The 25,633-nt window shown below is 46.4% G+C and overlaps 1 protein-coding gene across 3 annotated transcripts in view; it reads right to left on the bottom strand.

The window, feature by feature from the left end:
• Positions 1-532: 532 nt before the first annotated feature.
• Positions 533-25,633, bottom strand: part of vill (villin-like) — a 112,106-nt gene continuing 87,005 nt past the window's right edge. For all 3 annotated transcript variants that reach the window (XM_069914940.1, XM_069914939.1, XM_069914941.1), the window contains exons 17-20: positions 10,361-10,549; positions 7,968-8,042; positions 6,276-6,521; positions 533-2,523 (exon numbers count right to left, since the gene is read on the bottom strand). In XM_069914940.1, the coding sequence (XP_069771041.1) occupies positions 2,410-2,523; positions 6,276-6,521; positions 7,968-8,042; positions 10,361-10,549 (624 nt within the window). In that variant the 3' untranslated portion in view covers positions 533-2,409. The remainder of the gene's footprint in view (positions 2,524-6,275; positions 6,522-7,967; positions 8,043-10,360; positions 10,550-25,633) is intronic.

Genomic DNA, 25,633 nt, shown 5'->3' on the forward strand with positions numbered 1-25,633 from the left:
CCTGAGGGGTAACCTTTTTACACAGAGACTGGTGGGTGTGTGGAACGGTCAGTGGTTGAGGCAGGTGGATGGATATATGGATAAGATGGGTTGAGAGGGATGTGAACCAAATGCAGGCAGATGCGACACTATGTCTTCAATACAGGCCCTTCAGCCCTTTGAGTCCCTGCTGACCATTAACCTCCCATTTCCACTAATCCTACATTAATCCCAATTCCAACTCCCCACTCTCTGATCAACCCCAGCCCCACCCCCACTCTCCCACATGCCAGGGACAATTTGAGCGACCAATGAACTTAACAACCCACATGCCCTCGGGACATGGGAGGAAACCCGACGCAGTCATGAGGAGAGCCTGCAAGCTCTACACCAACAGCACCGCAAGTCAGAATTGAACCCTGGTGTCCAGAGCGACAGCTCCACCGGCTGCATGAAGAGCTAGCAGAAATGCTAGGCTGAAGGGACTCCAGAGCTGTAAATTAGAGTGAAGGAGAAGGCCACAGGGGGTAAAATAAAACAAACATAACAAATGTTTCAAGCATTCGTTGTTTTAATATGACTGCACAATGCTCGTTCTGTGGCAGGGTCACTTTGAGATTGCATCTCCAAGGCAATCAAATGTCTCATTCCCCCAATTGTAGAAAACACCACTTGCTCTTAGTCACACAGCACAGAACAGGCCCTTTGCCCCAACTCATCCCTACTGGCCAAGTTGGCCCACTGGGCCAGTCCCATTTGCCTGATTTGGTCTATCCCCTCCTATCCATAAATCCGTCCACATCTTCCAAATGTTTGCAAGTGCGCCCACTTCTACAGTTTCCCCTGGCAGCTCATTCCTAAATCTCTTCCATGACTCCCTATAACTCAAGCCTTCACCCTCCCATCTCTCTCCCCACTTGCCTTTCTCCCCCTCCTGCCATTTCCCTCCCCCTCCTGACTCTCTCCCCTTCTGTCTCTCTCCTCCTCCTGACTCTCTCTTCCTCCCATCTCTCTCCCCCTCCTGTCTCTCTACCCCTCCTGTCTCTTTCTCCCTCCTGTCTCTCTCCCACTCCTCCTCTCTCCCCTTCCTGTCTCTCTCCCCCTGCCTGTCTCTCTCCTCCTGCCTGTCTCTTCCCCCTCCTATTTTTCTACCCATCCTGTCTCCCTCCCCCTCCTGTCTTTCCCCCTCCTGTCTCTCTCCTCCTGCCGGCTTTTTCCACTGAGGTCGGGCGAGATGGGAACCAGAGCACGTGGGTTAAGGGTGAAAGGGGAGAACTTTAGGAGGAATTTCTTCACACAGAGGTGTGGTGGGGGCGTGGAACAAGCCTACAGCTGAAGTGGTGAATCTGGGCTTAATTTAAGCAAAATTTGGACAGGAACATGGATGGGAGGGGTATGGGGGGGAGTCACAAACTAGGTAGAATAATAGTTTGGCACAGGCTAGAAGGGCCAAAGGACCTGTTTCTATGCAGTGGTGATCAATAGTTGTTGTTTATAGGCATCCAGACATCTCCCTTATCCTTCAAAACATTGATGATGCTAAGGACTGGTTGTCATGGTTATAGGTTACCTGACCCTCACACCCGTCACTGCTGGAGTTAGGGTCTGTTTGGGATATGGCCAGTGACCGACTGAAAGTGTAAGGGCATCACAATGGAAGCCTGTGTTACAGGCACGTCCCAACTTCACTGTGAATAACCAGTGTATTTGAGTGCCTTCCAGCTCAGTTGGGCACAACTGGTTCATCTCAGACCCCCCACCCCTCCCCACCACGGGGAAGATTGTCAGGCATAACCAGACCATCAAGGGGAACCCCATCAACTGTTAAGTCCCCACCCATGCTCACCAAACAAGTTTCAGGTCAACCTTAGGGCTGCAAAGGGCTGGTTCAGTCCTACCCTGAACAGCATAGCTTTGGAGCACAGCCTCACGGCAGGAACTTGACCTCGCCAAACCTCGATGTGGTTAGCACAACAGAGACCTGGGTTCAAATCCGACGCTATAGATAAAGAGGATATACGTTCTCCCCCATGTCCGCCTGGGGTCTCTCCAGGTGCTCTGGGCACCTCCCACCCTCTGAAAACAAGTTCATTGGTGTATTTGAGAGGCACAGGGTCATGGGGCAGAAGGGCTTGTTACCGTGGTGTATGTCTGAATAGAAAATTGAATGAGTCAAGAAAAAAAGGCATCTGTTAATGCACAGATCACACGTGCAGTGCTCACAAGGTTGAAAGCGTTCAAAATAAGCTATAGACTATTTGACCTTTTAGTATCTATCATCTTTACAGAGAAAAGATTATTCTTCTTTGTAAAAAAGGGAAATATATATATATATATATATATATATCTATGTCTTGACCTATTTTCTAATTACTCCCCAGGGACCCTTGCTGTGTAAAGTTGGTTGGAGAAACCAAACTCCAAGCCCCCCTAGAAAAGTTGATGTTCTTTCTTCAACATTGTCTGCCTCCAGTTTGGAAGTTCATTGAATTCCTGCCGTGACATGCTGAAAATGTCTACAAAGTCCTCATCCGACAGATATTGCTGTGGAGAAATGCAACAGGTCAATTAATTCTGGCGCCAGAAGGGGAAGGGGAGATCTATTCAGTGCCGCACCAACTGACACAGGGTAGGGCCCATCATCAACACCCTTCCCCACCCCAATACCTTCCTCAGATTCTCCATGAAAAAAAAGAAAGAGTGCCATTCGGCCCATCGTCCCAGGTCTTTGCAAAACGGAACAGTGAACACTACAGCACAGTACAGGCCCTTCAGCCCTTGATGTTGTGCCGACCCATTCCTACCCCATAACCCTCCATTTTCCTTCCATCCATGTGCCTATCTAAGAGTCTCCCAAATACCCCTATTGTTCCAACCTCCATCACCACCCCTGGTCAGGTATTCCATGCACCCACACCTCTCTGTGTAAAAAATGCTCCCCTGACGTCTCCCCTAAACTTTCTTCCCTTCACTTTATACAGGCATCCTCTAGTGTTTGCTACTCCCGCCCTGGAAAAGAGGCACTGGCTGTCTACCTCATCTTTGTCTCTCATAATCTTGTCAACCTCTATTAAGCCACCTCTCATCCTTCTTCACTCCAAATTCAAAAGTCCCAGCTCTGTTAACCTTGCCTCATAAGACATAGTCTCCAATCAAAGCAACATCCCAATAAATCTCCTCTGCACCCTCTCCATAGCTTCCTGTAATTAGGTGACCAGAACTGAACAAAATATTCTAATTAGGTGAAAGACAAACTAGTTAAGGGTGAAAGGGGAAAGGTTTTAAAGGGAACATTAGGGGAAACTTCAAGCAGAAATTGGTGGGAGTGTGGATTGAGCTGCCAACTGAAATGGCTGAATGCTGGCACAGTTTTGATATTTAAGAGAAATGTGGACAGGTACAGTGATGGAAGATCATGGACAGTGGGATCAGTGCAGATTCAGGGTGTTGTGGAAGATTTTCAAAGAGGGATCTGGACCACCTGGGAGAAAATGGGCCAGTAAATGGCAGATGGAGTTTAATGCAGACAAGTGCGAAGTGATGCAGTTTGAAAGGGCAAACCAAGGTAGGACATACATAGTAAATGGTAGGGCACTGAGGAGAACAGAGGAGCAGAGAGATCTGGGAATACAGATACATTGTTCCCTGAAAGAGGCGTCGTAAGTGCACAGGGTCATAAAGAAAGCTTTTGGCATCTTAGCCTTTATAAATCAAAGTACTGAGTACTGAAGTTGCTTAAGACACTGGTGAGGCCAAATTTGGAGCATTGCATGCAGTTCTGGTCACCGAACTACAGGAAGGATATCAATAAGATTGAAAGAGAGCAGAGAAGATTTACTAGGAAGTTGCTGGTTTTCAGGAATTGACTTACAGGAAATGATTAAACAGGTTAGAACTTTATTCCCTGGAGCAAAGAATGAGGGGAGATTTGATAGAGGTTTACAAGATTTGTGAGAGGTATAGACAGAGTGGATGCGAGAAGGCTTTTTCCACTTAGATTGGGGGATATAAATACGAGTTCTAAGCTGAAAGGGGAAAGGCTTAGAGTGAACAAAAGGGGGAAGTTCTTCACTCAGAGAATTGGAGGAGTGTGGAATGAGTTGCCATTTGATGTGAATGCGGGGTCGATCTTGAGTTTTAATAAATTGGATCAATACATGGATGGGAGAGGTCTGGAGGTTATGGAGCATTCTATTGTTCTATGGCACCGACTGGAAGGGCTGAAAGGCCTATTTTTGGTCTGTTCTATAGTTCCCCACCCCTCACTGCCTTTGAGAAGATGGCAGTGAGCTGCCTCTTTGAGGGCTGTGGACACCCACAATGCTGTCAGGGAGCGAGTCCCAGGGTTTGGACCTCTTCTCCCTGTCTCCTTTCACAAAGCCAAAAACAACCTCCCTTCCCCAATCACCTTTTCTTCTCTCCTGTTCTCTTATTATGTCTATAATGGATCTGAACTAATAGTAATATTTAGGTTAGGGTGAAGCTATATTTTTTTATAACTATGTCTCAAGTAGTGTAGTGGTTTGGATCAGGGTTACACACACACACACCCATGCAATACATTCAGAAGGGATGTCATCTTTTGAAGTCATGATGTCTGCAAGCCAGAGGTATGATTTCCAAGAAACTATTGCTAATAGCTTTTAAATTTCCAAGTAAACAGTCACATGATTTCAAAGAATTGGAATTGACCTCATTGATTATGTAAATGTCACATGAGTTAGAGAATATGTTGTCAAATTCAGACATTTTGAATCGGAAGACTGCAGGAGTCAAGACCCCGTGGCGCACATAGGAGTAAAACTAATCTCTTGCAGGAGAGGGAGATACTGGTTTGCACTACATCACAGTAGCCGGAACATTGGTATTAGGCCCTGGTGAAGCAAGGAGTTGAATGACAGTAGCTGGAATAGGAGAAAGTGAGTCCCCTGTGGTTCACCCCAGTGTTAGACCTTTGTGAAACAAAAGGTTGAATTACAGTAGCTGGAATAGGTGCTAGCTTGTGACTCCTTGGACCAGAGAAATAAGTGGATTTCAAAAGGGAGACCATTTCTCAACTGCTCTTTTTGAAAATAAAGGGATCAGCCTCAATGTGGAAAGAAACTCCAGAACTTTAAGAAGCTAAGAGGGAGTTGAAGATCACCAGAGTGAGAGGTTAAGAAGAAATCTCTTCCTGGGAAATCAGCCCAACAAGATTTCTCAGTTGGAACAATCCAAGGACTACTGCTTTAAGAACTTCTGAACTACAATTTAACAGACCTTCAAGTTCAACATGACTTTAAAATACTGGGCCTTAAAACTACCTTTAAACTGAAATAGTTTGGACTTTAATACACACACAGAATTACATTCGCACATAGTGGGGTTTAAGCTGAGAGTGAAGGTAAGTTTAGAGTTAAGGGGGAACTGTTATGTAATTAATAGTTTAATAAAAACTCGGATTTTGAATTTACCACTGTCTGACGAATCTTCCACTGTTGTCCCTGTGTTAGGGCTAATGGGGAGGTCGGTTAGTTTGTAGCATATCCAATTAGCACCTTTTGTCTGTTGGTCTGGACTCCTCACCCTTCTCTCCAACCTTTTAATACGGACCCCTGTCAGAATCTTGTAGTCCTCTATTAAGTCTCCTCTCATCCTTCTTCGCTCCAAAGAGAGAAGTCCCAGCTCTGCTAACCTTGCCTCATGAGACTTATTTTCCAATCCAGGCCACATCCTGGTGAATCTCCTCTGCACCCTCTCCAGAGCTTCCACATCTTTCCTGTAATGAGGTGACCAGAACTAAGTGTGGTCTCACCAGAGATTTGTAGAGTTGCCACATGACCTCTCGTCTCTTGAACTCAATCCCCCCAACTAATGAAGCCCAAGGCCTTCTTAATTATCCTATGAACCTGCAGGGCGATCTTGACCCATGTATGGATTTGGACACCAAAAACCCTTTGTTCTTCTGGACTATTAAATATTTCACAATTAACCCTGTACTCAGCCTCTATAAGATCTTCCCCCACCATCATCCTAAACAGGAGACTCAGTTTCTCCTCACAGCCTAACCTCCCCCTCATCTTCGGAATCAACCTGAGGAACCTTCCCTGTGTCACCTCCAAAGTCAGTTTATCCTTCTCAAGTCTTGCGCACAGTATTCAAGGTGCAGCCCCTGCAGAACTTTCATGCTCTTAAATCCAATCCCCCCCCCAGCAATGAAGGTGAGTATCCCACTCGGTACGACAGCTGCAGACCAATGTTTTGCAATCCATGCACCAGCTCCCAAGCCCCTCTGTACCCAAGGAAGCTCATCTCACCTCCTTTTTATCAGGAATGACTCCTTCTGGAAGTTCGTCCACAGTTTTGTTGACCAGCATCTGACGAGGGTAACAGTTCTTGCCGCTGGTGCCTGCTGGCACCGATGGATCCGGGGTGGGGACGGAGGGCAGGGAGACCACTGGGAGAGTGGAATCCTTAAACTGAGGGCTAAGCGACCTCTGACTGAAGCCATGCGATATTGAGGCAGGGGCGCCTTTCTTGTTCAGGTCCACGTTGTGGAGGTCCTGAGAGGGGAGTGAGGAGAAGAGGCACGGGGTCAGACGTTATTAAGAGTGTGGCAAGGCTGATATTGAGAATCAACCTAAATACCCGCAGATGCTGGAATTCTGAAATAAAAACAGAATACGCTGTAAACACTCAGCTGGTCAAGCAGCATCTGTGGAGAGAGAAAGAGAGACAATCTTTCAAGTCGCCAAAGGTCACTGAGCTGAAACATTTGCTCTGCACAAATGCTGAGAGTTTCCAGAATTTTCCTCCATTAGTTGGCTGAGGCCCCATAATTCCATATTTGCCCTACTCTCTCTCCACCCCACCCCATCTCTGGCTATCCACCCACCCCTCTTCATCTCTATGGCTCCTCCCTCCATCACTCTCTCTCTCTTTCTGCTCCCTTCCTCCTTCATTCTTCCACTCAGTGCCCTCCCTCCATCTCATTCTGTCCCTGCCTTCTACCTGTCTCCCTCTTTCTCCCCTACTCCCCCACTGCCCACACCCAGTTCTCTTTCTCTTCCCCGACACTCACTCTCTCTGCCACTCCTCACTCACAACCCCCTCTGACTCTCAACCTCATCTCTCTAGTCTCTGCCCCCTCTCTCTCCATCCAATCTCTTCATTTTCTCTTTCTCTTCCCACCTCATTCTTTCTGCCCACCATCTCACTCTCCACCACCCTCTACACCCTTTCTCTCTCTCCACCCCTTCTCTTAATGCCGCCTTCTCTCCACCTTCTCTCTCTCTCTGCTCCTATCTCTGTCTCTCCACCCCACTGCCCCCTCTCTCTCCCATCCTCACTCTCTCCACTCCCTCCTCTCTCACTCCACCTCTCTCCTATCCCCTCCCTCTCGCCCCTTCTCCCTCTCCACCCGCTCCTTTCTCTCTCTCCGCTCCCTTCTCACCCTCCGGGTAATGGAGGGGAGGAAGAGGAAAGGGGAGAGGAGGAAGGGAGGAAGAGGAAAGGGGAGAGGAGGGGAGGTGGAAGAGGAGGAGGAGGGGAGGTGGAAGAGGAGGAGGAGGGGAGGGGAGAGGAGGGGGAGGAGGAAGAGGAGAAGGGAGATGAAGAAGAAATAATATTTCCCTGAGTGGGGATGAATGCAGGCGGGTCGCAGAGTGAATGTGCAAACTCCAGGCTGACAGCACCGGAGGTGGGGATTGAACCTGGGACTCCGGGACCAGCTCTATCCGCTGTGCCACTGCATCGAGACGGCTGAGGAGCACAAGTCCAACACTGGTTACCATAACACTCCATCGCCTAGTCCCCAACCTTGACCCAGTTGGGTTGCCTCCCCAAATCCACTTCCCACCCTATCCCATTCCAACCTCTGCTCCAATCCACCCTCCAAACCCAACGCATCCCCATCCATTCACACCATCGCCACACCACCATTACTCCACCCTACCTCTCCCCCGTTAATGCTATCACCCCTCCCTTCCTTTCTGAACCCTGGTACTCACCACAGAGATCTGAGTCATTGCCGACACATCTCCCAGGTTGCCTCGCATCTTGTCATAGCTGCATCCACTGCCTGCCTATCGAGCACGAGAAGCAAGGTTACTCCCACCTCAGAGTCCCACCCCTCTCCATCATTTAATTGCACTAGTCCTGGACGAAGGGAGTCAGGGTCACGTACTTATCTTCAGCGGGAGGAAGGGAATGAGAGTGTGTGGATCACCTATGTGGCGGTGAACCAATAAGAAGGTCAGAGAGGTTTGGCTGGGTGGTGTTTGGGGAGCAATGCTGTGTCTAGTGAACAATAAAAGACTTCTTGATGTGGTGAATGAAATGAGGGAGTGTATTCTTTATCTATTTGGAAGCTGTGGTAAATCAGTGCTGTTACAAGAGGTGACCCAGACGTGGTTTGAACACACAGCCCTTAGAGATGGCCACTACAGAGGGATACAGCATGGGAACAGGCCCAACTCATCCAAGCTGGGCATTAGGCCCACATCCTTTTCCTCCAAGGTTCTACCTACAGCCCTACAAAACTCTGGTGAGACCATACTTGGAGTATTGTGTTCAGGTCTGGTCACGCCATTCCAGGAAGGATGTGGAAGATGTGGAGAGGGTGCAGAAAAGAGTTGCCTAAGTTGGATTAGCAGAGCTGGGATGTTTGACTTTGGAGTGGAGAAGGATGAGCGGAGACTTAATAGAGGTCTACTAGGTTATGAGAGGCATTGATAAGGTGGACAGGGTGGGAGTAGCAAATACCAGAGGACATCTGTACAAGGTGGAAGGAGAAAAGTTGAGGGGAGGCAAGAGAGTTATGGCAATTGGAATGCCTTGCCAGGGGTGGTGGTGGAGGCTGGTACAATAAAGGCATTCAAAAGACTCTCAATCAGGCACATGGATGTAAGAAAATTAGAGGGTTATGGGTGTGAGGTGGGGAAGGGTTAGATTGTGGAGTAGATTTATGTAGGTCGGCACAACATTGTGGGGCGAAGGGCTTGTATTGTACTGTAATGTTCTATGTTCTACTTTTTTTAAAACTCCTGAGTTAGAAGGCTTGGTTTCAATGGGATAAATTATGATGAGTTTATGACAAAAATGTTGTACTAAAACGTACAAAATTCTTACTTGCTGCGGTACTTGTAAAAAAAATGTAGAAAAATAAATTTAATTGAGTTTAAAAAAAGACAATAAATACATAAAGGTAAATATTCCTAGTAATCCTGGATCAAAAACATAGCATTGTTAGACCAGCCTGTGATTAGTGATCTGTCCCAGCTCCACTGAAGTCAAGGGTTGGGAGCTCATGTGCCAGTTGTACAGGATGTTGGCGAGGCCCCATATGGAGTGTCGTGTTCAGCTTTGATCACGGTGCTGCAGGAAAGAGGTGGTCCAGCTGGAGAGGGTGCAGAGAAGATTGACGAGGACGTTGCTGGGACTCTGGGGGCCTGAGCTTCAGGGAGGGGTTGAGCAGGCCGTGGCTTTATTCCTCGGAGAGCAGGAGGATGCACAAAATCATGAGACTAGATCGCACAGAATCTTTTGCCCACAGGAGGAGTAGTGGTAACTAGAGGACATAGGTTTAAGGTGTGGGGGAGAGATTTAACAGGAGCCTGAGGGGGTCATTTTTTTTTACACAGAGGATGGTAGGTGCATGGAACAGCGACTGGAGGATGGAGTTAAGGCAGGTCCTATGTTAAAGAAAAAATTTGAAAGTGATGTGGATGGGGATGGATTTAGGCCTAACATTTTCAGGCCTAACAGCGAATGCACTTCCTGAGAAGACGCAAGTGGGCAGGGTTACCGGCCACCATCATGTCTCTATCGAGAGCATCCTGGCTGGCTGCACCACAGAGGGGTATGGTTACTGCAGAGAAATGGATCCGAGGTCAATCCACAGGATCACAAGAGTGGCAGAGAGAATCACTGGAGTCTCCCTCCCCAACCCCCCCTCCCCCCCAATCAACGTGATCTTCAGAAATCATTGTCTGAAGAGGGCATGCAAAATCATCGAGGGCCCCTTCCACCCTGCACACAGCATCTTTCAGCTGCTTCCGTCAGGAAAGAGATACAGGAGTATCAGAGCCAGTACCAACAGGCTGAGGAACAGCTTCTTCCCACGGATGCTGAACGATCAAAGGAGCGGCTCACACTGACCCTCCAAGACTCTCATATTCATGATACAATATTTAGTTATTTATTTGTGTAGATGAACAGCGTTCGTGTTGTACTTGTGCAATCAGATAACAATAAACTTGACTTGACATTGTGTAGAGCAGGAACCAAACAGCCTTGTTCTACAATGCAGAGTTAACGTTCACAGACAAGGAAAGATACCTCAAGAATAAGTCAAGGGCATTGGTATTGATGGTGCAGAGATCAGGAAGATTAGCCAACTTACTGTCCACTTGTGTGGGTCCCAGGCATTGAACCAGCCAGTAAAGGTCAGGGGCTCTGATCCTTGTTTCACCCTAATGATCGGTGTGTCCATGTCCCGTCCAGATGGGTGTGATTGAAGGTACTCTCTCGCTGAGCTGATGGACTGCTGCTTCTCATAGTCAGTGGCCGATGGGCCGATCCACAGGAACAACTGCAAACCCAAAACATCTGGAGCGGTAAGATCCAAAGCAGCTGGAAATGTGACAGGAACACACTCTGACCCATACAACCATAGAGCGTTACAGCACTGAAATAGTCCCTTCGGCCCTTCTTGTCTGTGCTGATCCATTCTTCTGCCTAGTCCCACTGACCTACACCCAGGAAATAGTCCTCCATACCCCTCCCATGCATGTACCTGGCCAAATTCTTCTTAAATTTAAAAATTGAGCCCACATTCACCACCTCAGCTGGCAGCTCGTTCCACACCCCCACCACTCTCTGTGTGAAGACGTTTTCTCTCATGTTCCCCCTAAACCTTTCCCCTTTCATCCTTAACCCATGTCCTCTTGTTTGAATCTCACCTACCCTCAGTGGAAAAAGCCCATCTACATTTACGCTGTCTCGACCCCTCATAATTTTAAATACCCCTACAAATATCCCCTCATTCTTCTACGCTCCAGAAAATAAAGATCTAGCCTGATTAACCTTTCCCTGTAACTCAGTTCCTGACATCCAGGCAAAAACCCTATTGAATCTTCTCTGCCCTCTTTCTATCTTATTGATATCTTTCCAGCAGTTCGGTGACCAACACTGCACACAATCCTCCAAATGTGGCTTCATCCATGTCTTATTAATCTTTACTGTAACATTTATGAAGGCCAATGTGTCAAAAGCTCCCTTTACAACCCTGTCCATCTACGGCACAACTCTCAGGGGATTATGTATCTGTCTTCCCAGATCTCTCTGTTCTCTCCTCAGTGCCCGACCGTTCACCGTGTGAGTCCTTTCTTGCTTTGTCCCTTCCAAAATGCAGCACCTCACTCTTTTCTGCATTAAATTCCATCGGCCATGTTTCCAGATTCCTCTTGAAGGGTTGAACCACAATCAGAATTAGGATTTATTGCCGTGAAATTCAGAGTTTTGCGGCATCGTCATAGTCCAAACATACATGTTATAACCATCTTAGGACATTATTATAAAAAAGTACTGATACTAGAGCACAAAAAGTCAAGCAGTGTCTTTGGTTCATTGATCATTCAGGAATCTGATGGCAGGGGGGAAGAAGCTGTCCTAATGCCATTGAGTGCTCGTCTTCAGGCTCCTGTACCTTTTTTCCCGGTGGTAGCAGAGTGAAGAGGGCATGGCTTGGATGGGTGGGAGTCCTTGAGGATAGAGGCTGGTTCCTTAAGGCACCACCTCTACTGTAAATGTACTGTTACGGGGAAAATTACATTTTATATTATATATTAATATATCTTTAAAAGAGATAAATTGTGGGGGTTTAGTGTAGGTCACTTCACAAACATTTCACAAAACACATCTCACTTAACATGCAAGAGCTTTGCTGAAACATAGAAACATAGAAGATAGGAGCAGGAGTAGGTCATTCGGCCCTTCGAGCCTGCTCCGCCATTCAATGAGATCATGGCTGATCTTAAAGTTCAATACCCCGTCCCCGCCTTCTCTCCGTGACCCCTAATTCCCTTATACTGAAGAAATATATCTAATTCCCTCTTAAATATATTCAATGAACCTGCCTCTACTGCTCTCTGTGGCAACCACCCTCTGGTTAAAGAAATTCCTCCACATCTCGGTTCTAAATGGTTTGTCTATTATCCTCGAACCATGGCCCCGGGTTCTGGACTCCCCCACCATTGGAAACATCCCCTCCGCATCCACTCTGTTCAGTCCTGCCAGAATTTTATAGGTCTCTATGAGATCCCCTCTCAATCTTCTAAACTCCAGCGAGTACAATCCCAAATTGTGCAATCTGAAGCCAGACGTTTGGGCACCAGTGGCTCTGCAAAGAAAATGGAGCTGCTTTTGGAAGTAATTTCAAAAGCAGGTACAAATAGAGAGCCCAGGGTCAAGAATTGGGTTAGCCTTGCAAAAAGTTCTGGTTTTTACAAGCATAGCGAGAGGAAAGGACAAACAAGATTTATCTTAGACAGAGAGAGAAAGAGAGAGAGAGAGAGAGAGAGAGAGAGAGAGAGAGAGAGAGAGGGGGGAGGGAACTGACTCATACAGTAGCTTTTGAGGCTGAAACATGACAAGCTGGCAGCTTGTTGAAAACCCCATTTTGAAGACGGGTTGTGAGCTCTGAGTTCAGCCTGTTGAAAACCCTTGTGGTCCTTTCAAGAGGAAATGGCTGGCGAGAGTGTTTCACCTGAAATAAGGAAAACGAAAGGAACTCTGTGGTGACCTGGAAGAAGAGGTTATCATCTGGAAAATCCTGATGGGGCAAGTTTCTTCAGTAAGATACTGAAGTGGCTGATCGGAAGGAATCAGTTTGTGTGGGTGTCCAACGACCAACAAATCTCTCTCTGAAACCAACAAGAACCTTCCTGAGTGGTAACCATTTACCTTTCAAGCACCAAAGCCTGGTGAAAATTCATAAATGTTAAATTCTGTGCACAGTATAAGAATTGTCTGATACTGGTGAACTTGGAGGAGTGAGAAGTGAGATTGGACTGTGAATCAAAGAACTTTCCTGAGCATATACTACCAGTAACCACAAAGACTAGGCTGAGGGAACCTTGCAGGCCCGGATCCAGGTATAGGAATGGAGGGAAGGGAAAGATGGCTTGACCTTTATGGCCCAGGACCGGGGGGGGAGGAGTCATAGGGAATGAGTCATCAGTGGGCAGGCCAGCTCCATATATACAGTACCCAACAATAACTATATGCAATGGAGCAAACCTATCACCTTCTTCTTTCTTTCTTTCTTCTTTGGCTTGGCTTCGCGGACGAAGATTTATGGAGGGGGTAAAAAGTCCACGTCAGCTGCAGGCTCGTTTGTGGCTGACAAGTCCGATGCAGGTCAGGCAGACACGATTGCAGCGGTTGCAGGGGAAAATTGGTTGGTTGGGGTTGGGTGTTGGGTTTTTCCTCCTTTGCCTTTTGTCAGTGAGGTGGGCTCTGCGGTCTTCTTCAAAGGAGGTTGCTGCCCGCCAAACTGTGAGGCGCCAAGATGCACGGTTTGAGGCGTTATCAGCCCACTGGCGGTGGTCAATGTGGCAGGCACCAAGAGATTTCTTTAGGCAGTCCTTGTACCTTTTCTTTGGTGCACCTCTGTCACGGTGGCCAGTGGAGAGCTCGCCATATAACACGATCTTGGGAAGGCGATGGTCCTCCATTCTGGAGACGTGACCCATCCAGCGCAGCTGGATCTTCAGCAGCGTGGACTCGATGCTGTCGACCTCTGCCATCTCGAGTACTTCGACGTTAGGGATGTAAGCGCTCCAATGGATGTTGAGGATGGAGCGGAGACAACGCTGGTGGAAGCGTTCTAGGAGCCGTAGGTGGTGCCGGTAGAGGACCCATGATTCGGAGCCGAACAGGAGTGTGGGTATGACAACGGCTCTGTATACGCAAATCTTTGTGAGGATTTTCAGTTGGTTGTATTTCCAGACTCTTTTGTGTAGTCTTCCAAAGGCGCTATTTGCCTTGGCGAGTCTGTTGTCTATCTCATTGTCGATCCTTGCATCTGATGAAATGGTGCAGCCGAGATAGGTAAACTGGTTGACCGTTTTGAGTTTTGTGTGCCCGATGGAGATGTGGGGGGGCTGGTAATCATGGTGGGGAGCTGGCTGATGGAGGACCTCAGTTTTCTTCAGGCTGACTTCCAGGCCAAACATTTTGGCAGTTTCCGCAAAGCAGGACGTCAAGCGCTGAAGAGCTGGCTCTGAATGGGCAACTAAAGCGGCATCGTCTGCAAAGAGTAGTTCACGGACAAGTTTCTCTTGTGTCTTGGTGTGAGCTTGCAGGCGCCTCAGATTGAAGAGACTGCCATCCGTGCGGTACCGGATGTAAACAGCGTCTTCATTGTTGGGGTCTTTCATGGCTTGGTTCAGCATCATGCTGAAGAAGATTGAAAAGAGGGTTGGTGCGAGAACACAGCCTTGCTTCACGCCATTGTTAATGGAGAAGGGTTCAGAGAGCTCATTGCTGTATCTGACCCGACCTTGTTGGTTTTCGTGCAGTTGGATAATCATGTTGAGGAACTTTGGGGGACATCTGATGCGCTCTAATATTTGCCAATGGAGCAAACCTATCACCACACACACATTATATACACGTGCTTAGAATTAGAAAGGGGTTAAGTTAATAGTAATAAGTTAAAGCTTGATCCTGTTTTTCTGTTTAAAGAAAACTAAAAGTAACTTTTATTTAAGTAATCATTTGTCTTGGTGTATTTCTAATGCTGCTGGGTTTTGGGCCCGTAACAATACCGAAGGTTTGTGCTGTTCACGCATTGTGCGGTGGAATACAAGCTTCCACCTCATTAGACCCTGAGAGAAATGACAGACTCCAGTGTTTTTTTACCAGATCCAAAGAACGAACCCTTTTATCTACAATTAGAGAACTATTTATAGTATTTACAATGCACGGTCCCGAGGGAACTGTAGCAAGTCATCTCACGCATGTGACTGGATTAGTTGGTTTGCTGGCGCAAGTCCCGAGAACTGGTAACACCCACTCCTGGCGACAGTGAGGTTGCTCTGTTTAGGATGTCCTAACAGCCTCATGTGGATGTCCATAGTGGAATGAAGTCTGGCGCCTGAGATGTCACAGGCCAAGTTAACAGCCCTCTGGAGTTTCTTCTTGTCCTGAGAGTTGACGCCTCCATACCAGGCAGTGATGCAACCATCCAAAATGCTCTCCAACTGTAGACGTTTAAGAGAGTCTTCGGTGACATACCGAATCTCCTCAGAGAAGTATAGCCGCTGGCGAGCCTTCTTTGTGATTGCGTTTTCATGGAGGCTCCAGGACAGATCCTCGGAGATGTGGACACCCGGAAATTCGAAGTTCTTGAGACCCTTCCTCGCTGTCCATGCCTCCAACCTGAGCTCCTGGCACCTGCTCACTGTGATGTCACCCCCTCAATTGGGTGAAGTCCCACAGAGGGTAGGCCAATTGTCAAGAGGGTCTGTTGAGGGAAGTCAATTGGAGGAGTGGGAGGAATGTCACATGATGAGGTAGAGCCAGGACGTAGGAATCTGGATCTCCCAAGAAAAGAGTTAAAAAAATGCAAGGAGACTGCAATTAAACTTTTGGAATCATTAAAAGACAGGCAACTTTTTACTAAGGTCGCCAAAAAAGAGATAAAAATGTCGCTTGCCAGTCAGGAGTGCAACTTACATCTGGCACCAGGAGCTGTACTGAAGGGATCCAGAGGTGGATACGCAGAGAACTGCAGCCCTGGTGCAGTCGGACCAATGGACAGACCTTGAGGAAGAGGAACTCATGACACTGCGCATGCACGCGGGGCCACACCGGTGTGGAGCGTGGCAGCATGAACAGACCGTCGAGGAAGGAGATATATTTGAAACATTACCTTTACAAGATATTTATTCAGTGGAACTCCAGGCCAATAACGAAGAAGAACAAGAACAGAGACAAGAAGCGGGAATGCCGTTTAATATTCCTAAATAAAGCACAGAAACTTTAATTATTATGAAGGAGTTGAAACAAGCAAGAATGGATATTTTTTTAAAAATCAAATGATAAAACCAATAACATTCAAAAAAGATTTGATGAAGTGGAAGAGAGGGTTAAGACTGTGGAATTTGAGGTACAAATGGTTCCGAGATGGAGTGGACAGGATGGAAAATTCAGTGGATCCATTGGATCCATTAAAATGGATTCTTTACAGAATTGCATCAGAAGAAATAATATTAAAGTTGCTGATCTTAAAGGGGACAATATAGCAACTTTCCTTCAATGTTGGATCCCAAATACTTTTTGACAGGATCAGTTTCAAGGAGATTTTGAAATAGAGAGGGCACATAGAGCCCTAAGGCCATGACCACCACCTGATCAAAGACCACAACCTATTTTGATAAGGTTTCTTCGTTATGAAGTGAGAGATGTAACACAAAGGGTTAATTAAATATATACTCATAAAACAGATTGGAATTGGGTTGGCTGTTAGGTTGCCTGCACTTCACAGACGCAGCCTTACAAAGTCCGAGGGCAGGGGCAAGCAGAAGGTTCTGCCACAGCCTTGCAGAACCTTCTGCTTGCCCCTGCCCTCGGACTTTGTAAGGCTGCGTCTGTGAAGTGCAGGCAACCTAACAGCCAACCCAGTTCCAATCTGTTTTATGAGCATATATTTAATTAGCCCATTTCATCACAGAGAGTTGGCAGCAAAACAAGCCAAGGAAAGAAAGGCTCCATTAGAATATAATGGAAATAAGATTTTCCTTTACCCTGACATCAGTTTTGATTTATTGAAGAAAAGAATTCAACCCGGTGAAGAATACTTGGTGGGAACAAAATGGATACTATTTTATTTTACGGCACCCAGCAATCCTTGTACAAGGAGGACCGAGCAAGTGTTTTTACAGATCCTAGATCTGCACAAGAGTAGGCAAATGTTTTACCAGGTATTCGTCAAAAAGTTGAACAGAGGGCTCTGTGGCAAACAGGAGAAAGAAGATTCTTCTTGGAATATAATAAAATTGATTAAATCTGTCTTAAAAATATAATTTGATGTTAAGATAAGTATTCGAGGGAGCTAGAGAAAAATGCTCTGACATTTACTGATTCATGCCTGTGTTCGTGGCCTTGGCCACCTCCTGTAGAGTGGGGTAGTGCAGTTGTGTATTATATTAAACTAAATGGGGGGGAATAATTTGTTTATTTTATGGTTTTATCTTTGTCTTTCTTTAATTTCTTTTATATCTGGATTCTTTAGAGAAATTTATAGAAGAATTGAAAAGCCAAGGAGATGAGGGGAGAGTGGTGAAGGGAAGACTTTTTACAAGGATGATAAGAAAACATAATAATGAGTAAAGTTATTAATGTTTTAAGTTTTAATATTAATGGGCTTCACAGTCCAGTGAAGAGGAAAAGAATACTGGCACATATAAGCAAAATGAAGGTAGACATGGCTTTCTTGCAAGAAACTCCAGTAGACATGATTTTCCTATTCTAGAATTGATTTATTTTTAATATCTGAACCACTCCAAGGTAGAATACTGCAAGCAGAATGTAAGGTAAGAATTTTATCGGATCATTCTCCTTTGTTGTTGGCAATAACAATGGACAAGAATCTGTTTATAGATGGAGGTTTAACTCTATGTTATTAAAAAGGGAAGATTGTTGTGAATTTATTAGAAGGCAGATAAAATGCTTTTTTGAAACTAATTCTAATTTGATTTCTAATAAGTTTATTTTATGGGATGCTATGAAAGTGTATATATGTGGTCAAATAATTAGTTTCACTTCTAAAATTAAAAAGGACTATATGAAAGAATTAGGACAGTTGGAGATTGAAATAACAAATTTAGAAAAAAAGATTTGTAGAGGCAAGTAAATGAAGATCCCTTATAAATAAAAAGCTTCAATATAATACTTTACAAACTTACAGAACAGAGAAAATTATTATGAGAACTAAACAGAAGTTTTATGAATTTGGTGAAAGAGAGCATAAAGTTTTAGCATGGCAATTAAAGACATAAAAAGTTTCAAGAATGATTCAAATTTAATTAAACCTCAAGAAATTAATAAAAACTGAACAATTTTATTCAAAGTTATATAAATCTGAATCTTTGAAAGATAATAATAAAATAGATAATTTATTTAATCTCAAATTAATTTACCCAAATTAAATTTGTATGAACAAAGAGATTTAAATGCACCTTTTATATTGATAGAGGTTAGAGAAGCTTGAAGTTCTTTATAGAATAATAAGTCTGTGGGAGAGGATGGATTTCCATCTGAATTTTATCAAGAATTTCAAGATTTATTGATTCCTCCACTTATGGAATTATTAATTCAGGCGGTTGAAACACATGCATTGCTGGAATCTTTTAAAACAGCAATAATAACAGTGATTTTTTTTTAAAAAGATAGAAATTCTTTAAGTCCATCTTCATATAGACCTATACCTTTGTGAAATGAAGATTACAAAATAGTTGCAAAAATATTAGCAATCAGACTTGTAAAATTTTTACCGAAGTTCATTAATATGGATCAAACTGGATTTGTTAAAAATAGAAAATCTGCTGACAATGTGACCAGATTGATAGCACAGAAAAGAGATGATATGAGTATCGCAGTCGCGTTAAATGCGGAAAAGGCATTTGACAGACTAGAATGGGATTTTTTTATTCAAAGTACTTGCTAAATTTGGATTGGGACATTTATTAATTGGATAAGAGCAGTGGTTCTCAACCTTTTTCTTTCCACTCACATCGGTGCTCTGTGATTAGTAAGGGATTGTGCACGGACTCAGAACTCCAAAGGAAATGGTCCAGTGACAATTTTTCTCATCCAAAATATTTCAGTAACAATTGGGACGAGAGCAGTGATTCTCAGCCTTCCCTTCCCACCCACATCCCACCTTAAGCAATCCCTTACTAATCACAGAGCACTGATGGCACAGGAATTACTTAAAGTGGGATGTGAGTGGAAAGAAAAAAGTTGAGAACCACTGGATTACAGCCTTGAATAATGGACCAATAATATCCAAAAATCTTCGCAGATGGCATGCGCTGCTACCACGTGATCAGCGCCCTCGATCAAGACACCACAGCCCGCATCATCAACTTCCTCCAGCCGCCCCTGGAGCAAGGTAACCCGCACTACTAGCCTCTCAAAGCGCGAGCGCGTGGCCCGACTTCTGCACATCGACTGTTTGGGGGACAGGGCCCCTTTTGCCCTCATGAGTGACGTGCTCGCTCTCAATGTTCACACCTCTTACCCGCTGTTCCAGCAGATTTTCCTGGAGAGGCTGCCTGAAGAGATCTGGTTGCTCATCGCGGAGGAAGCTTTGACGACCCCATGAGGGTGGCTGACCGAGCAGTTGTGCTATGGGCGGTGAAGAGCAATACCTGCACTTTGCTTGAACAGGTGATAGCACCTTGTCAGCAATGACCAGCCAGGAAGCCCACTGACCAACCGTCCAACCACCCGAACGATGCACCCCACCAGTGAGTATTGTTTCAACAGTGGGTTCCAAGGCCCATCAATGCCACTACCCTGTGCATTCCAGGGAAACACCAAGGCAGGCCATCGTTGATGGCTGCAATGACCGGCCAACTGCATAGCTTCTTCCACATCCAAGACTCCCTGTCAGGCCAACATTTCTTGGCACAGTACAGCGTCCTCCCCTTGTCCAGCCTAGAGGCTCACAGTGGCAAGGTGGGCCGAGAGAATTGAGTAGCAAATGGCTCTAACATTTGGACATTTGGCACTTGAACAATTCCCCTCTGCTTTGGGGACAGACAATTCACCAGGAAGTTTACGGTAGTGGCCGTACAACGACCATTACTGGGTGCTGATTTCTTGAGAGCCAACTTGCCACCGATGGTCATTCAGGGGTGTTGGCTGGTACAGGCCAGACATTTCAGATTCTCTTGCTCAAGGGCACCGAACTTACTAACCCCCCCCCACCCCCCCGACGTGCACTCATTGAGTACGGCTGACATCAAATTTGCTCGAATCTTAGCGGAATTCCCCTCCATCGCTACATCCCATTTCAACTCGGCAGAACTCAAACACGGTGTGAGACACCAAATCATTACAGAGGGCCCTCCCCTCCAGGCCAGGGCGCAGCGTCTTCCCCCGAGAAACTCAACCTGGCTAGAGAAGAGCTTTGAAAGATGGAGGAACTCGGCATTGTGCGGCACTCTGATAGCCCATGGACCTCCCCCTTCCATATGGTACCCAAGACAGCGGGAAGTTGGAGGCCATGTGGACTACCACCGCCTAAATGAGGCCACCATGCCCGACAGATATCCTGTGCCCCCATATATAGGAACATAGGAAGTAGGAACAGGAGTAGCCCAAAAATGGCCCATCGAGCCTGCTCCGTCATTCAATACGATCATGGCTGATCTAATTTATGACCTAACTCCACCTACCTGCCTTCTCCCCATATCCCCTAATTCCAGGACTTCACCACTAATCTGCAAGGGGCTCAGATATTTTCTAAGGTGGTTATCATCAGATCTCGGTTCACCCCGATGACATTCCCAAAACTGCCATCATAACCCCCTTTGGATTGTTTGAATTCCTCCATATGCCATTTGGACTGAAAAATGCGGTTCAGACTTTCCAAAGGTTGATGGACGCAGTGGGCCAGCACCTGCACCTCGGCTTCATTTACCTCAATGACATTTTAATAGTCAGCCACACATGCACCGAGTACGCCGCTCACTTAATTCTCCAGGCTAAGTGAGTTTGGTTTAACCATCAATCCAGCCAAGTGCCAGTTTTCCCAAGAGATGATTTCTTGGGCCATCGCATTGACCAACAGGGGACTTGGCCATCACCCAGCAAAGTGGACACTATTCATTCCTTTCCCAGACCAACGAATGTGAAGGGATTGCAAGAGTTTGCAGGTTTGGTCAATTTTTTATCATTGCTTCATACCTGCAGTGGCCCGCATCATGCGTCCTCTATTTCCCCTCAAGGCAGGGCCCAGTAAAGACATTTAATGGACACAGGAGGCGACCGAGGCTTTCTAAGCAACCAAAGATGCCCTAGCCAAAGCCACCCTCCTTGTGCACCCGACAGCCGCACCAACCGCCCTCACTGAAGATGCCTCCAGCACAGTGGTCGGGGGTGAACTGGTTAACAGACAGTGGCAGCCACTGGCCTTTTTCAGTAAACACCTCAGGCCACCAGAGCTCAAGTCCAGTGCCTTTGATAGAGAACTGTTAGCCTTATTCCTGGCAATTTGGTATTTCCGTTACTTCAAGGAGGGCAGGAAGTTCAAAATTTACACAGACCACAAACCACTTATTTTTGCTTTCAGCGAGGTGTCAGACTCGTGGTCAGCCAGGCAACAGCGGCACCTGTCCTACACATCTGAGTTTTCGTCAGACATTGAACATACCGCTGGCAATGTGGTAGCCGAAGCCCTATCCCATCCTGCTATCCCAACAGTGCACGGCTCCGTCCCAGGTATCGACTATGTGGTCCTGGCGGATGCACAGCAGACGGACCCTGACATACCAGTGTACTGGACAGCACCCACCAGCCTGCAACTGGAGGACATCCAGATCGCCCCAGGTAACCACACGCTGCTCTGCAACATCTCAACAAGTAAACCACGCCTCGTCATTCCGGTCACATGGAGGAGGCAAATTTTCGATTCGGTCCACAATTTGGCTCACCCCACTATCAGGACTACAGTTAGAATGGTGGCCAACAGATATGTCTGGCACGGCCTCCGTAAAGAGGTCACTCAGTGGGCCAAAACATATACCATATACTCAGCGCCAGGCATCCAAGGTATAGACCCACATTAAAGCCCCTCCACAGCCCTTTGAACTAGCACACCATCATTTCGGCCATGTGCACATGGACGTTATGGGGCCCCTACCTGTAACCACAAGTGCACATTATCTATCAACCATGGTTGACCAGATGACTAGATGGCCAGAGGAAGTGCCGCTACCTGAAATCTCTATAGTGATGTGCATGGGCATTACTGAACACCTGCGTGGCACGTTTCGGGGTCCTCGAACACTTAACATCCAACAGGGGGGCCCAATTCACTTCCAGCCTGTGGACCGCCTTAGCAAATGCCCAGGGGTCTCAACTCCACCACACTACAGCGTATCACTCGCAGGCCAACGGGCTGGTGGAGAGGTTCCACAGGCACCTGAAGACAGTTCTAATAGCCCATCTTACCAGACCAAAGTGGGCCAACGAACTCCCTTGGGTCCTGCTAGGCATCCACACAGCCCCGAAAGAGGATATCGAGGCATTCTCTGCCGAGTTGGTCTATGGTGCGCCTCTAGTCATCCCAGGCAGATTCATGGTGGCTTCCGAGGGAGCTCCTGGAGGCCACATTGTCTCAACTGTGCGAGCACTTGGGTTCACTGGTCCCAGTTAAGACCAGAGCTCACGGGTAAGCCAGCACCTTTGTCCCAAAGAACTTTGCAGACTGTCACTACGTAGTTGTCCAACGCTGGGCCCACCGGCCACCTCTTCAATGGGTCATACTGCATCATCAGGCACTACGGCTCCACCTGCGTGTCAGACGTTGGTGACATGGGAGAAGACCTTCATGCTTGACCAGCTGAAACTGGCCCATTTGGACATTAACCAGCCAGTTACTCACCCAACCTCATGGTTCAGGGGTCGGCCGCCAAAAGACGATGTCCCGATCACCAGTTCTGGGAGGGGGGGGTAAAGACTGTACTACAGGCTTTAATCCACTTAAACTCTGTTGTACACCAGTTGTAGTATCTCGATGGATCCCCGTGTGTGACTGGCCATGTTGGTGATTGACAGCTGGCCAGATGGCCCACTCCGGAGGCTGACACAGCAAATGGCCATCGAATATGACTATCGGGTAGACAGTACGTGGGATGAGACGCCCGCTCCCATAGGCCACAGGAATAGCAGTCAAATAGACCAATCACTGCCAGCGGATCATGGGGCTCCAATCCGGACCCACACATCCAGGGCAACCAATCAGCAGCTGGCCCTGCTCAAGCCATGCCCTGATGGTGACACGGCCGGCTGCCTATAAAAGGCAGAGCTGCAGCCCAATAAAGACAGTGTCGATTGCACTCCCTTGCGGAGGACCTCTCTGAACAAGTCTTCTTTCAACCTTGAGCTGTAACCCATGACACCTCGGACTATAAGATAATTTTTAAAATATATTTAAATTACTTAAGAAAATTGATGAAGATTTAAAAAGATGAATGGTATTATCTTGGGAAGAGTTCATTGTATAAAAATGAATATTTTTCCTAGGATACAATACTTTTGTCAAACATTGCCTATATTTATTGCACAGAAATCTTTTTCAAGAATTGAATAAATATGTAAGAAAGTTTCTTTGGAAGGGTAAAATGTCAAGAGATTTATTAGAAAAACTGACTCGGAAATTTGAATTAGGAGGTTTACAACTTACAAATTTTAAAGATTATAACAATGCGGCTCAATTGAGATTTCTTTCTTCATTTTTTTGAGGAGGGAGAAAAACCATGTGAATTAAGATAGAGGTGGACAAAATAGGCAAGACCATACCTGAGGATTTCAGAAGTAAATGGGATGATGGATTAATTAATTGGAGGCAGAGATCCTTCATTGTTGAAACATTTGCTAAATGTATGGAACAAGGTAAATGTTGAAATGGGAATTAAGAGCTATCAGTTACCTAAAACACTATCGACTCAAAATAAACTTATTCCTTTTACAATGAATAATAGACATGTTAATAATTGGTCCAGTAAAGGAATTACAAGAATAATGGACTGTTTTGAAGGGAGGAAATTAATGACATTTGACCCTTCTCCATTAACAATGGCGTGAAGCAAGGCTGTGTTCTCGCACCAACCCTCTTTTCAATCTTCTTCAGCATGATGCTGAACCAAGCCATGAAAGACCCCAACAATGAAGACGCTGTTTACATCCGGTACCGCACGGATGGCAGTCTCTTCAATCTGAGGCGCCTGCAAGCTCACACCAAGACACAAGAGAAACTTGTCCGTGAACTACTCTTTGCAGATGATGCCGCTTTAGTTGCCCATTCAGAGCCAGCTCTACAGCGCTTGACGTCCTGCTTTGCGGAAACTGCCAAAATGTTTGGCCTGGAAGTCAGCCTGAAGAAAACTGAGGTCCTCCATCAGCCAGCTCCCCACCATGACTACCAGCCCCCCCACATCTCCATCGGGCACACAAAACTCAAAACGGTCAACCAGTTTACCTATCTCGGCTGCACCATTTCATCAGATGCAAGGATCGACAATGAGATAGACAACAGACTCGCCAAGGCAAATAGCGCCTTTGGAAGACTACACAAAAGAGTCTGGAAAAACAACCAACTGAAAAACCTCACAAAGATAAGCGTATACAGAGCCGTTGTCATACCCACACTCCTGTTCGGCTCCGAATCATGGGTCCTCTACCGGCACCACCTACGGCTCCTAGAACGCTTCCACCAGCGTTGTCTCCGCTCCATCCTCAACATCCATTGGAGCGCTCACACCCCTAACGTCGAGGTACTCGAGATGGCAGAGGTCGACAGCATCGAGTCCACGCTGCTGAAGATCCAGCTGCGCTGGATGGGTCACGTCTCCAGAATGGAGGACCATCGCCTTCCCAAGATCGTATTATATGGCGAGCTCTCCACTGGCCACCGTGACAGAGGTGCACCAAAGAAAAGGTACAAGGACTGCCTAAAGAAATCTCTTGGTGCCTGCCACATTGACCACCACCAGTGGGCTGATAACGCCTCAAACCGTGCATCTTGGCGCCTCACAGTTTGGCGGGCAGCAGCCTCCTTTGAAGAAGACCGCAGAGCCCACCTCACTGACAAAAGGCAAAGGAGGAAAAACCCAACACCCAACCCCAACCAACCAATTTTCCCTTGCAACCGCTGCAATCGTGTCTGCCTGTCCCGCATCGGACTGGTCAGCCACAAACGAGCCTGCAGCTGACGTGGACTTTTTACCCCCTCCATAAATCTTCGTCCGCGAAGCCAAGCCAAAGATACAACCACAGCTCTGGGCCGCGTGCCCACCAGCCGACTGCAGGGGGCGATCTCTGTACCTGCAGGTAGACCACCTGGGAGGCTGACTCCACCTGGCCGGCTGTCAATCACCAACATGGCCAGTCACACACGGGGAGCCATCGAGATACTACAACTGGTGTACAACAGACTGTCGTACAGTCTTTACTGTGTTTTGTGTCTGTTTGCTGCACCACAGATCAATTAAAACATAAATATGGGATACAAAATACAATATTTTGTGATTATCAAATAAAGGCATATTAACATGATAAATCGCGTTCAACAATTTTATTACCTGAAAGGAGCGAAATAGAAAGTTTGATTTCCAATAAATTTACTAAGACATTTATTTATTGCAAAAGGAAATATGGAAACAAGGAATTCATAGATCTAGACAAAGACGGGGAACGAATTGGGGAGAAATATTGGTTGGAATTGTGCAAAGTTAGTATGATAAATACTGGTTCAATGGAACTTTTTCCATCAGTTATATCTTACCCCACAGAATTTAAATAGACTGGGATCAGATTTATCAGATCAATGTTTTTAGTGTAATCAAGGGATAGGTGCTTTTTTACACTCCACTTGGCC

Source organism: Narcine bancroftii, chromosome 1 (genome assembly GCF_036971445.1).
Source record: "Narcine bancroftii isolate sNarBan1 chromosome 1, sNarBan1.hap1, whole genome shotgun sequence".
Classification (NCBI taxonomy): domain Eukaryota; kingdom Metazoa; phylum Chordata; class Chondrichthyes; order Torpediniformes; family Narcinidae; genus Narcine; species Narcine bancroftii.